Source organism: Lissotriton vulgaris, chromosome 5 (assembly GCF_964263255.1).
Source record: "Lissotriton vulgaris chromosome 5, aLisVul1.2, whole genome shotgun sequence".
In the NCBI taxonomy this organism is placed as follows: Eukaryota; Metazoa; Chordata; class Amphibia; order Caudata; family Salamandridae; genus Lissotriton; species Lissotriton vulgaris.
In genome coordinates, this window is record NC_141693.1 from 361,406,212 (window position 1) to 361,417,846 (window position 11,635).

The window sequence follows — 11,635 nt, forward strand, 5'->3', positions numbered from 1 at the left end:
TGAGTGGCGTTGCGTGGATGAGTGGCGTTGAGTGGATGAGTGGCGTTGCGTGGATGAGTGGCGTTGCGTGGATGAGTGGCGTTGCGTGGATGAGTGGCGTTGCGTGGATGAGTGGTGTTGCGTGGCTGACTGGGGTTGCGTGGATGAGTTGCGTTGCGTGGATGAGTTGCGTTGATGTGGGAGTGGTGTTGCTTGGATGAGGGTGTGAAGGTGAGTGAGGGTGTTCGAGTTTGAATGTTGAGTGTGTGACTGTGGGTGAGGGTGTGTGAGGGTGAGGGTGTGTGAGGGTGAGGGTGAGTGAGGTCGTTCGTGGCTGAGAGTGTGTGATGTATAGTGAGTGTGAGAGTGTTGTGATGGGTGTGAGGAGTTCGTGGGTGTGTGAGTGCAAGATGTGTGTATTTGTGCATGTGTGTGTGGCGTTGCATGTGTGCTTGGCGTTGCATGTGTGATTGGCGGTGGATGTGTGATTGGTGTTGCATGTGTGATTGGCGTTGCATGTGTGAGTGGAGTTGCATGTGTTATTGGCATCTGTGAGTGTTTTGCATGTGTTAATTTATCTTTTTAATGTAATGTGTGTGTGTATTTGTGTATTTATATAGTGATTAAAAGTGTTGAGTAATTAATTTTAAACTGTGTTTTATTTTTAGTATGTTAAAATGACGTACGCTATTTTTTCCCTTTACGTTAGTTACGTAAGGGATTTTATCGTTCTAGTCTTTTTTTTATTTTGCTGTTGTGTTTAGTGTGACGTAATTTCTAGCCAATCGCAGCGCTACGTTTTGTGACGTAGCGTTGCGTTTGACGTGCGTCAACGTGGAATGTTCCAGATTGGTGTGAATGTTTGTGCGGGAAAGGCGTGTTCTTCTTCCGTTCTTGTTGCTGTGTCGTTTGACAGGTAAGATTAACTTTTAATAACTTTTAGTACATGAAGCTGAATCTATTATTACTTGTGTTTATATATTTATTAAAGTAATTAATTAATATGATGTATTATTGATGTTTTTGTATTGCGACTTGTGTATTTTCTCCCGTTTGTACTTAGAATAGAGTGTTGTAGTGTTCTAAACGCTAGATGTTCTTTTAATTGTAATGTTTATAAATGTTATATATAGCAATGTATATTTTTGTATGTGTTCGTTTTTTTGTAATTGAGAACGTTGTTCTATTTTGTGTATGTACTTGCTTATTATGTTTTGAAGTACTCGAATTTCTTGACTGGCAAAGTTTTGATTATGTATTTATGTCGAATATGGTTATGTTATGTCCTTTTATTCAGAATTTGTGTGACGTATTGTTATTCTTCCCTTAGCGTATGTGCGAGTTGGTGCAATATACAGTTATTATTTTCAAGAAAGCATTTTTTTAAAGATGTTCAATGTATTGTGTTTGACGTGGTATTTTCCTTTATATTAGTTATTGTAATTATTAGAAATGTTGCATGAATCGTGATTGTTTTTTATTGCTCGAAAGTGCTTATCCCAAAAATTTTATTCGAATATTTGAATGTAATACGTTGTTTTTGTGGGAGGTTTTTGACGTTAACGTCAGTTACGTATATCTTCTGTGTTTGTTATGCAGGTAAGACCAATGATGTGTTTTGGGCGTAATGTGTTAATTTATATTGTTATATATATATATATATATATATATATGTATTTATTGATTCTATCGAAAGTGTTGTTCGGCTTTTACTATGTAGGCAATAGCAGCGCAAAGTTTGGTGACGTAGCATTGTGTTTTCTGTGCGTTAAATGAAATTTCCAGCATCACTGTGCACCAACACAGTTGTATTTTGCACCCCAACAGTTTCATTCATACATACATCAGTAGTGAACAGCAAAAAAACAGGCTTTTATACCTGTAATTGTGTCTGCTAAGTTAGAATGTGTGTTGAAAGCGTGCACTTACGGCCGGTGCTGTGTATGCCTGTTGAAAGTGTGGACTGCTGTCTGTGTGTGTGTGTGTGTATGCCTGTTGAAAGCCTGCACTGATGACTGTTGGTGTGTGTGTACGCCTGGTGAAAGCGTCCATTGATAGCTGTTGGTGTGGGTGCCTGTTGAAAGCGTGCATGTTATGTTTGTGTGACGTTTCTTTGCTGAGTAATGCTGTAGTGGTGATGAGTGTTGCTGTGGTGGGGATAGTGCTGCTGTATTGTTGTAGTGTGATAGTGTGTTGTTGGTGAATGATGCTGTTGTGGTGGTGTAGAGTGATGCTGGTGTGTTGGTGAGTGTTGTTATTGTGGTGCTTAGTAATGCTGTTGTTGTGATGATTGTTGCTGTGCTGGTGATGAGTGGTGGTGTGTTGGTGTTCAATGATTACCACCACAGCATAGCTCTGCACCACAACAGTAGCACTTCTGACAACACCTGCATCACTGAGCACCACCAATGCAACACGCAGCAACACCACATTATCACTCAGCACCCCCATGGTACCATTGAGCAACAACACAGCATCACTCTGCACCGATACAGTTGTATTTAGCAGACCAACAGTTTCATTCATACATACAGCAGTAGTGAACAGCAAAAAAGCAGGCTTTTATACCTGAAATTGTGTCTGCTATGTTAGAATGTGTGTTGAAAGCGTGCACTTACGGCCGGTGCTGTGTATGCCTGTTGAAAGTGTGGACTGCTGTCTGTGTGTGTGTGTGTGTATGCCTGTTGAAAGCCTGCACTGATGACTGTTGGTGTGTGTGTACGCCTGGTGAAAGCGTCCATTGATAGCTGTTGTTGTGGGTGCCTGTTGAAAGCGTGCATGTTATGTTTGTGTGACGTTTCTTTGCTGAGTAATGCTGTAGTGGTGATGAGTGTTGCTGTGGTGGGGATAGTGCTGCTGTATCGTTGTAGTGTGATAGTGTGTTGTTGGTGAATGATGCTGTTGTGGTGGTGTAGAGTGATGGAGGTGTGTTGGTGAGTGTTGTTATTGTGGTGCTTAGTAATGCTGTTGTTGTGATGATTGTTGCTGTGCTGGTGATGAGTGGTGGTGTGTTGGTGTTCAATGATTACCACCACAGCATAACTCTGCACCACAACAGTAGCACTTCTGACAACAACTGCATCACTGAGCACCACCAATGCAACACGCAGGAACACCACATTATCACTCAGCACCCCCTTGGTACCATTGAGCAACAACACAGCATCACTCTGCACCACCACAGTTGTATTTAGCAGACCAACAGTTTCATTCATACATACAGCAGTAGTGAACAGCAAAAAAGTAGGCTTTTATACCTGTAATTGTGTCTGCTATGTTAGAATGTGTGTTGAAAGCGTGCACTTACGGCCGGTGCTGTGTATGCCTGTTGAAAGTGTGGACTGCTGTCTGTGTGTGTGTGTGTGTATGCCTGTTGAAAGCCTGCACTGATGACTGTTGGTGTGTGTGTACGCCTGGTGAAAGCGTCCATTGATAGCTGTTGGTGTGTGTGCCTGTTGAAAGCGTGCATGTTATGTTTGTGTGACGTTTGTTTGCTGAGTAATGCTGTAGTGGTGATGAGTGTTGCTGTGGTGGTGATAGTGCTGCTGTATCGTTGTAGTGTGATAGTGTGTTGTTGTTGAATGATGCTGTTGTGGTGGTGTAGAGTGATGCTGGTGTGTTGGTGAGTGTTGTTATTGTGGTGCTTAGTAATGCTGTTGTTGTGATGAGTGTTGCTGTGCTGGTGATGAGTGGTGGTGTGTTGGTGTTCAATGATTACCACCACAGCATAACTCTGCACCACAACAGTAGCACTTCTGACAACAACTGCATCACTGAGCATCACCAATGCAACACGCAGCAACACCACATTATCACTCAGCACCCCCATGGTACCATTGAGCAACAACACAGCATCACTCTGCACCACCACAGTTGTATTTAGCAGACCAACAGTTTCATTCATACATACAGCAGTAGTGAACAGCAAAAAAGCAGGCTTTTATACCTGAAATTGTGTCTGCTATGTTAGAATGTGTGTTGAAAGCGTGCACTTACGGCCGGTGCTGTGTATGCCTGTTGAAAGTGTGGACTGCTGTCTGTGTGTGTGTGTGTGTATGCCTGTTGAAAGCCTCCACTGATGACTGTTGGTGTGTGTGTACGCCTGGTGAAAGCGTCCATTGATAGCTGTTGGTGTGGGTGCCTGTTGAAAGCGTGCATGTTATGTTTGTGTGACGTTTGTCTGCTGAGTAATGCTGTAGTGTTGATGAGTGGTGCTGTGGTGGTGATAGTGCTGCTGTGTCGTTGTAGTGTGATAGTGTGTTGTTGGTGAATGATGCTGTTGTGGTGGTGTAGAGTGATGCTGGTGTGTTGCTGAGTGTTGTTATTGTGGTGCTTAGTAATGCTGTTGTTGTGATGAGTGTTGCTGTGCTGGTGATGAGTGGTGCTGTGTTGGTGTTCAATGATTACCACCACAGCATAACTCAGCACCACAACAGTAGCACTTCTGACAACAACTGCATCACTGAGCACCACCAATGCAACACGCAGCAATACCACATTATCATTGTGCCCCCCCCCACAGTACCATTGAGCCACAACACAACATCACTCTGCACCACCACAGCCGTATTTTCCACATCAACAGTGTCATTCATACATAGTACTGCAGTACTGTACAGCACCAAAGCATTCTTTTATAGCTGTAATTGTGTGTGGTCCGTTAAAAAATGTGTAGAAAGCGTGCACTTACGGGCGGTGGTGTGTGTGACTGTTGAATGCGTGGACTCATGGCTGTTAGTGTGGGTGTATGCCTATTGAAAGCGTGCATTGATAGCTGTTGGTGTGTGTGCCTGGTGAAAGTGTACATGTTCTGTTTGTGTGACGTTTGTCTGCTGAATAATGGTGTTGTGGTTATGAGTGGTGCTGTGTCGTTGTAGAGTGATAGTTTGTTGATGGTGAATGATGCTGTTGTGGTGGTGGAGAGTGATGCTGGTGTGTTGCTGAGTGATGTTAGTGTGGTGCTGATTAATGCATTTGTGATGATGAGTGGTGCTGCGTTGTTGATGAGTGGTGCTGTGTTGGTGTTAACTTATTACCACCACAGCATAACTCAGGCCCACAACAGTAGCACTTCTGACAACAACAGCATCACTGAGCACCACCAATGCAACACGCAGCAACACCACATTATCACTCTGCCCCCCCCACAGTACTATTGAACAACCACACAGCATCACTCTTGTATAGTTATTCTCTTTTTAAAAATGTAACAGCAACAGCTATTGTTCTGTATGTTGTATTGGCACATTGAACATTGTTTGAAAAAAATATACCCACTCAGAACGAAAATGACCATGCTACTGGATATGTTCAAAATATTATATTTATTTTCAGTAAACACAAAACATTAATTATTTATTTTACTTTGTAAAAAAATTGTAATTGTGAGGATTGTTACTTAATCACTTAAATCTTCCTCCGACTTTTCTTTAACAATTTTAGTAATTTTGCCATTGCAAAATATAACCTCACATGTTTGAGGCAAATAATGAATTAGTGCTTCACCAATGTCATCCACCTCTTCGTCCAACATAAACCATTGTATAAGTGTTTGATTTTGTACATCCATCGATTGGTAAATATCTGTGTTGGTTATTTTTGTTGTTAAGGTGCTCCAATCTCCGTTTGTGCTTTCCACGCCATATATTTCGACGTCAATATTATCTTGTGGTGGTGTTGTTACCTGTTGTAGTAAATAAAAACATAGTTATTTTTTTTCCCCAAAAATGTTACAGTGTGTCTCAGAGAGAGTGTTGTACAGAGGCAGTTGTAGAGAGAGGCAGTTGTAGAGAGAGGCAGTTGTAGAGAGAGGCAATTGGAGAGAGAGGCTGCTGTAGAGAGGCAGTTGTAGAGAGAGGCAGATGTAGAGAGAGGCAGCTGTAGAGAGAGGCTGCTGTAGAGAGAGGCTGCTGTAGAGAGAGGCTGCTGTAGAGAGAGGCTGCTGTAGAGAGAGGCAGTTGTAGAGAGAGGCAGTTGTAGAGAGAGGCAGTTGTAGAGAGAGGCAGTTGTAGAGAGAGGCTGCTGTACAGAGAGGCTGCTGTACAGAGAGGCTGCTGTAGAGAGAGGCTGCTGTAGAGAGAGGCAGTTGTAGAGAGAGGCAGTTGTAGAGAGAGGCAGTTGTAGAGAGAGGCAGTTGTAGAGAGAGGCTGCTGTAGAGAGAGGCTGCTGTAGAGAGAGGCTGCTGTAGAGAGAGGCTGCTGTACAGAGAGGCTGCTGTAGAGAGAGGCAGTTGTAGAGAGAGGCAGTTGTAAAGAGAAGCAGTTGTAGAGAGAGGCAGTTGTAGAGAGAGGCAGTTGTAGAGAGAGGCAGTTGTAGAGAGAGGCAGTTGTAGAGAGAGCGTGTTGTAGAGAGAGGCAGTTGTAGAGAGAGCGTGTTGTAGAGAGAGCGTGTTGTAGAGAGAGCGTGTCGTAGAGAGAGCGTGTTGTAGAGAGAGCGTGTTGTAGAGAGAGCGTGTTGTAGAGAGAGGGTGTTGTAGAGAGAGGGTGTTGTAGAGAGAGGGTGTTGTAGAGAAAGGGTGTTGTAGAGAGAGGGTGTTGTAGAGAGAGCGTGTTGTAGAGAGAGCGTGTTGTAGAGAGAGCGTGTTGTAGAGAGAGGGTGTTGTAGAGAGAGGGTGTTGTAGAGAGAGGGTGTTGTAGAGAGAGGGTGTTGTAGAGAGAGGGTGTTGATGAGAGAGCGTGTTGTAGAGAGAGGGTGTTGTAGAGATAGGCTCTTTTTAGAGAGAGGCTGTTTTTGAGAGAGGCGGGAGAGGCTGTTTTAGAGAGAGAGTGGAGAGAGTGTTGTAGAGAGAGCGTGAGTGTGTGTGTGTGTGTTGAAGTGATAGAGTAAGGGGTGCGTGAGAGAGCGTGTGTTCCTTACTTTTAATTTGCTGTGCCTTGTCGTGTTCAATATTTTCTGTCCATTAAATTCATGTACTGTGACATGAGTTAACATGACATATTCTCCAATGTTTATTGAGAATAGAGTAGCCTCTCTCCATAATGTGACTTTTATGTCATCAGTGGCATCTTTTAATGTAATAGATTTTATTGCCGTATTTTGTCCATTAATGAGTACAAGTTTACTTTCCTCTTCCTAAAAAGAAATAATAGTGTTAAAAATGTAAAAGCACTGAAGTAATATGTAATAATTGTCCAAGCATTGAAGACATAATTATTAAGGGCTATTGCTCTTTTCCAATGTACGGTGTTGTTCCCAACTATGTTAAAAAAACTTGAACTCTGATGTCTCAGTTTGGCGCTCTTCTTTAAACACCTATCAACTTTACTTTTATAAATGCAGTGTAGCTTTAGCTCACCTATTTACACATTGTTAATTGTTCTTATTTGGCTGCTGTACAGATCATTTATGATGGATAGAACCCCTCATAAACATACCACCATATGTAATGTGTTACAGAGACCACACACAGAACTGCAGCCACTCTAAATTAAAGAACATCTAAGCATCAAATAGTACACATACACACAAAGACACACACACTGATAAAGGGAAAATAAATATTGTCAATGGCATAGACAACACCACACACACAAACGGACAACTCAAGCAGAGAGACCAACAGTATAAATCACCACAACTTACTTCTGAAATGGTCCCACACACTGTCATAAGACTTCTCAAAGATGCCCGCTTTATTTCTTTTATTGGCGAAGCAGATGGTGCAGGAGGCTGCAAAATGTTTTCCGCTTCTTGAATTAGCGCTTGAGTTATAGTCATTGCTGGAAATTTTGTTACTTTTGTTTGCTTAGTAATCAGAATGTGTTGTTTTTAATTATAAAATTGCGTATAAGTAGTCCACAAGTTTTTTGTGTCTGCTGATGTAAACTTTCCTGGTAGCACGTAGCTTTAATTGTTCCAGTTTTGTCTGCCAGAGCCAAATGAAAAAGTACTTTATTTTCTTGTTTTGCGTTTTTGTAATTTGTTTTACTTGAGCACTTGATCACATTAACTCTTATGGGTTTTTCATACGGCTTGTTGTCATTTGTGGTAATGTTAGCGATTTCTTCAATAGTCAACATCTGAAATAGAAATATAGGTTAAAACAAATGTTAAATACAAATCCATAGTGCTTTATGATCACTGTAATAGCATTCTAATATACCATAACTTTGAAGTATGTAATTGGTATATATATGATCTAAGATAGATTGGTAGTCTGTTGTGTAAGTATCTATAAGTTGTGTACATTGCAACTTACTCTCAAAGAACCCAATGAGTTTGTTAGTTTGTGAATTGCTTTGAGAGGCATCCACATTGAAATCTCCCATAATGATGAATTTGTGTGCTGGGTAAAAATTAGTGATACTGGTAATAATTTCTAAAAGATCTGTAATAAGTTTATGTGGTGGTTTGTAGACTATAATAATAAGGTAATCTGTGTACTGAATCTGTAATGTAAAATGTAAAATGTCTATCCCTTGGTGTGTTTCATAAATAGGTAATATCCTAAGCTCTTTCTTGTAGTAGAGTATCATCCCCTGGTTAGTGTTGTATGTATGAAATTTAGCAAATATCATGTGATCATATTGTTCTACATTAAAATCATTTGCAGTTGAGTTCCTTGTTGTGTTGATCTCAGTTAAGCAAATAATGTCTGCTTGCATTATGTTACTATCAGCTATCATTGATGTGAAATGCTTCTGAAGTGATCGTATATTGTGTGTTATAATATTGAAATGTGTTTTGTATGTATCTAATTGTGGGATAGTGATTTCAAGTTGCATTTCGGTCCTTAATCTTTCCATTTCCTCATTAACTTTTGGGTGTATTAGAATTTTAGTTTCATAAAAATTCTTCACGTATATGTTCTGTATACATTTAGCTCTGCTTATAGCAACATAATGTAAATGATGAATTTTGCTGTTATTAAAGTGTATATAAAGTGGTTCTATAGTGTCCCCTTGTGTGCGATGTATAGTATGTGCTGATGCTTGTCGTAAAGGAAATTGTTTGCGTATAACAGTAATAAATTTCTTAGTGTATTGAAAATGTCTAGCTATAGCATGTATTGGTGTCCATGACTTTTCTATTTGTGAATGATATAAATGCTTATATTCTTGCCTTGCTTTTTGCCCAACACTAATATTGTCAAATGATACCCAGACTAGAAATGGAGTATTGTTAATAATGTCAACAAATTGGACTATACCAGTTGCGCCATTTGTTAAACCATCATTTACATCCACATTGCAAGTTAAATCATAACGGAGCTGTAAAGCAATGTGTAATGTATGTGCAAGTCCCATAGTTTTTGTTGGATCCTTAGGCAATTGCTTTAGTATAGTTTTTTTGACATTTTCTGAAACATCTGAACCCACGGTATCGTTAGCTACTGTTATATACACTGGATAATCCTTGCTATGTTTATCCAAAACAATTCTGTTAATTTCATTAACTTCAACATTTGTAGACATAATGTATGGGATTGTTTCTAAGAGACTCTCATCAGGTGGCATTTGTCTTTGCTTAATTATTAGAATATCTTCTTTAGTATGCTTCCCTTCTCTTAATCTGTTTAGTAGTTCTGCAAATTGTAGATCTTCTTTTTGACGCATAATCTTCGTTAATTCAAAGAGTTTAAAATGTTCTTTCCATAAGTTAATACTTAAAGGGCCATACAAATTATTAGAATCCTGAAAAATGTATCTGTCACAAACAGGTTTCAATTGGTAGAAGTCACCAATAGCTATAATAGAAAGTCCTCCAAATGGTTCATTTGACGACTTTATTTCTTGTAGTCTGTTATGTATAAAATTAAACATTTTTTGACCCACCATCGAAATTTCATCTATAATCAGAACTTTAACATGCATCATTTGCATTTGAAGTGAAGTTCTATTTTCATGACTTAGTGGTTTATAATCAAAACTTTGTGAGACTGGAATTTTGAAAGTACTATGCAATGTTTGCCCTTGAATATTATGTGCTGCTTTGCCTGTTGGAGCAGTAAGTAAGACATGTATATTATCAGGATTTTCACCTGCCTTTGTATTATAGTAGCGTAGTAATGTTTGATGAAGTGCAGTTATTAGAAAGCTTTTACCAACACCAGCCCCTCCAGTGCAGAAAGTATAGCATGGAGTACTTTTCGTTTTTAACAAATTCAAGTGATGGTAAACAAAATTGAGTTGTTGAGCAGTTAAGTTGTGCATTATCTGTTGGTATTTATCATCAGGTAGAATGGAGTTAGTTAAGCTTGTTTCTTCAGTTATTGTTCTAATTCCTAAATCTAATGACAAATCATATAGATGTTGATTTTCTTTATTATTCCCTTCATCACATACATTTTCTGTTGGTATGAATTGAGGTGATAGAGGAGGGGATATAATATTTTCATTCCACTCTTCATTCGTAATGTTTCTAACTTCACCGTGATTATGGTTATATATTTTAACTTGTGAATCAACAACCTTTTTTACTTGTAGATACCTTTCAAAGTAAGTGTCCTTGTTAGCGATAATTTTAGGTTCTTCTCTCCATGGATAGTGCAACATTAATAGTTCTCTATAATATTCTTCTGGCTCTTTGTCTTTGTTAAATCTGCAAAAGCGTATAATTTTTCTCCGTTTGCGCTTACTTAAAGCATACTTGCTATTTATATTCTGCATACCTACATCCTCCTCAGTACATTCTATTTCAATTTCTTCCTCATCTGAGCTGTAAAAGTTTCTTTCAGCAAGTAAATCTTCCGAGTCATTTATTTCTCTGGTATATTTTTTTTTGCTGGAGTAATTAAAATTTGAGGCATAATCAGCTAAAGTACACATTTCAAATGTTTTGGGTCTCTTGCAGTACTTAGCAATAATATTTTCACATTGAATGTCAGTCGAATTTTCTGGCAATGAATTAATAGTTTCCATATCGCGCATTAAATAAGTTCTTTTTTCTGGAGGGCTAGTATTAATAAATACAAATGCCCGTGAACTTTTCCGTAATGGTATCTGAAGAATGAGATATGCTGCTTCTTGAGCACTAATTTCTGTGCAATTGAGGAATTTGTTCCCTATGTGTTTAAGTTGTTCTTTGACATTACTATTGTTTTTCACTTCTTTAGCAGCTTGTGCAATAAGTTTGCTAATTCCTCTTTGCGATTTGCTGATATATGAAATAATATAGACTGCACAAGCATAAGCATCTAGTACAAACTGCAAGTCTATGTTTGCTCGCCAAGCTTTTAAAATCGTACTATTGTAGTTATTAATGAAGCATTCATCTGGTGTTCTTTTTAAAAAAATTGTTGGCTTTTCTAAACTAGTTTGTATCGAAGTGATATATTCTTTATTATCCATCTTAATAACACCTAAGAAATCATCAAAAGAAAGTGTGCTAAAAGTTGCATTATTCATAGCTTCATGGATACGTTTTAGATTATCTTTCCATTGCCTATCTGTGCCTTCAAGTGTCAATGGCTCTAATATGAGAGTTTTTGACATAGGATATTTTGGGTATTGATATTTACATGTTCTTTTTTGTTTCCGGCGGCAATTTTTAGTGTGCCCATGCCTTTGTAAATTTATTAAAGGCTGTAAAACAGTGTCATGTGACTTATTACATTGAATATATTGCTCAATAAAAACATTGACATCTTCTAATGGCGACACACCATAGAGGGGTGCATTTTTTACCCATAGTAATGCATGTATATGTGGAGAACCTC

General features: G+C 39.1%; 1 protein-coding gene across 1 annotated transcript; it reads right to left on the reverse strand.

Annotated features, from left to right (window-relative positions):
- Positions 1 to 5,373: 5,373 nt before the first annotated feature.
- Positions 5,374 to 7,695, reverse strand: LOC147710904 (uncharacterized). The gene is made up of 3 exons (XM_086920073.1): positions 7,561 to 7,695; positions 6,835 to 7,050; positions 5,374 to 5,662 (listed from the first exon to the last, which is right to left on the reverse strand). Exons 1-3 carry the CDS (start codon positions 7,693 to 7,695, stop codon positions 5,378 to 5,380), a joined length of 636 nt encoding a protein of 211 aa, XP_086776199.1. The 3' UTR covers positions 5,374 to 5,377.
- Between the last annotated feature and the right edge of the window lie 3,940 nt (positions 7,696 to 11,635).

What these genes read in the sequence shown, in the direction of transcription:
- LOC147710904 (XM_086920073.1), bottom strand. Translation starts at nt 7,695, where the DNA reads ATGACTATAACTCAAGCGCTAATTCAAGAAGCGGAAAACATTTTGCAG. An exon ending in TGTGTGGGACCATTTCAGAA is followed by an intron (nt 7,051 to 7,560) that starts GTAAGTTGTGGT and finishes ATTTCTTTTTAG; the next exon opens with GAAGAGGAAAGTAAACTTGT. An exon ending in CAAGGCACAGCAAATTAAAA is followed by an intron (nt 5,663 to 6,834) that starts GTAAGGAACACA and finishes TTACTACAACAG; the next exon opens with GTAACAACACCACCACAAGA.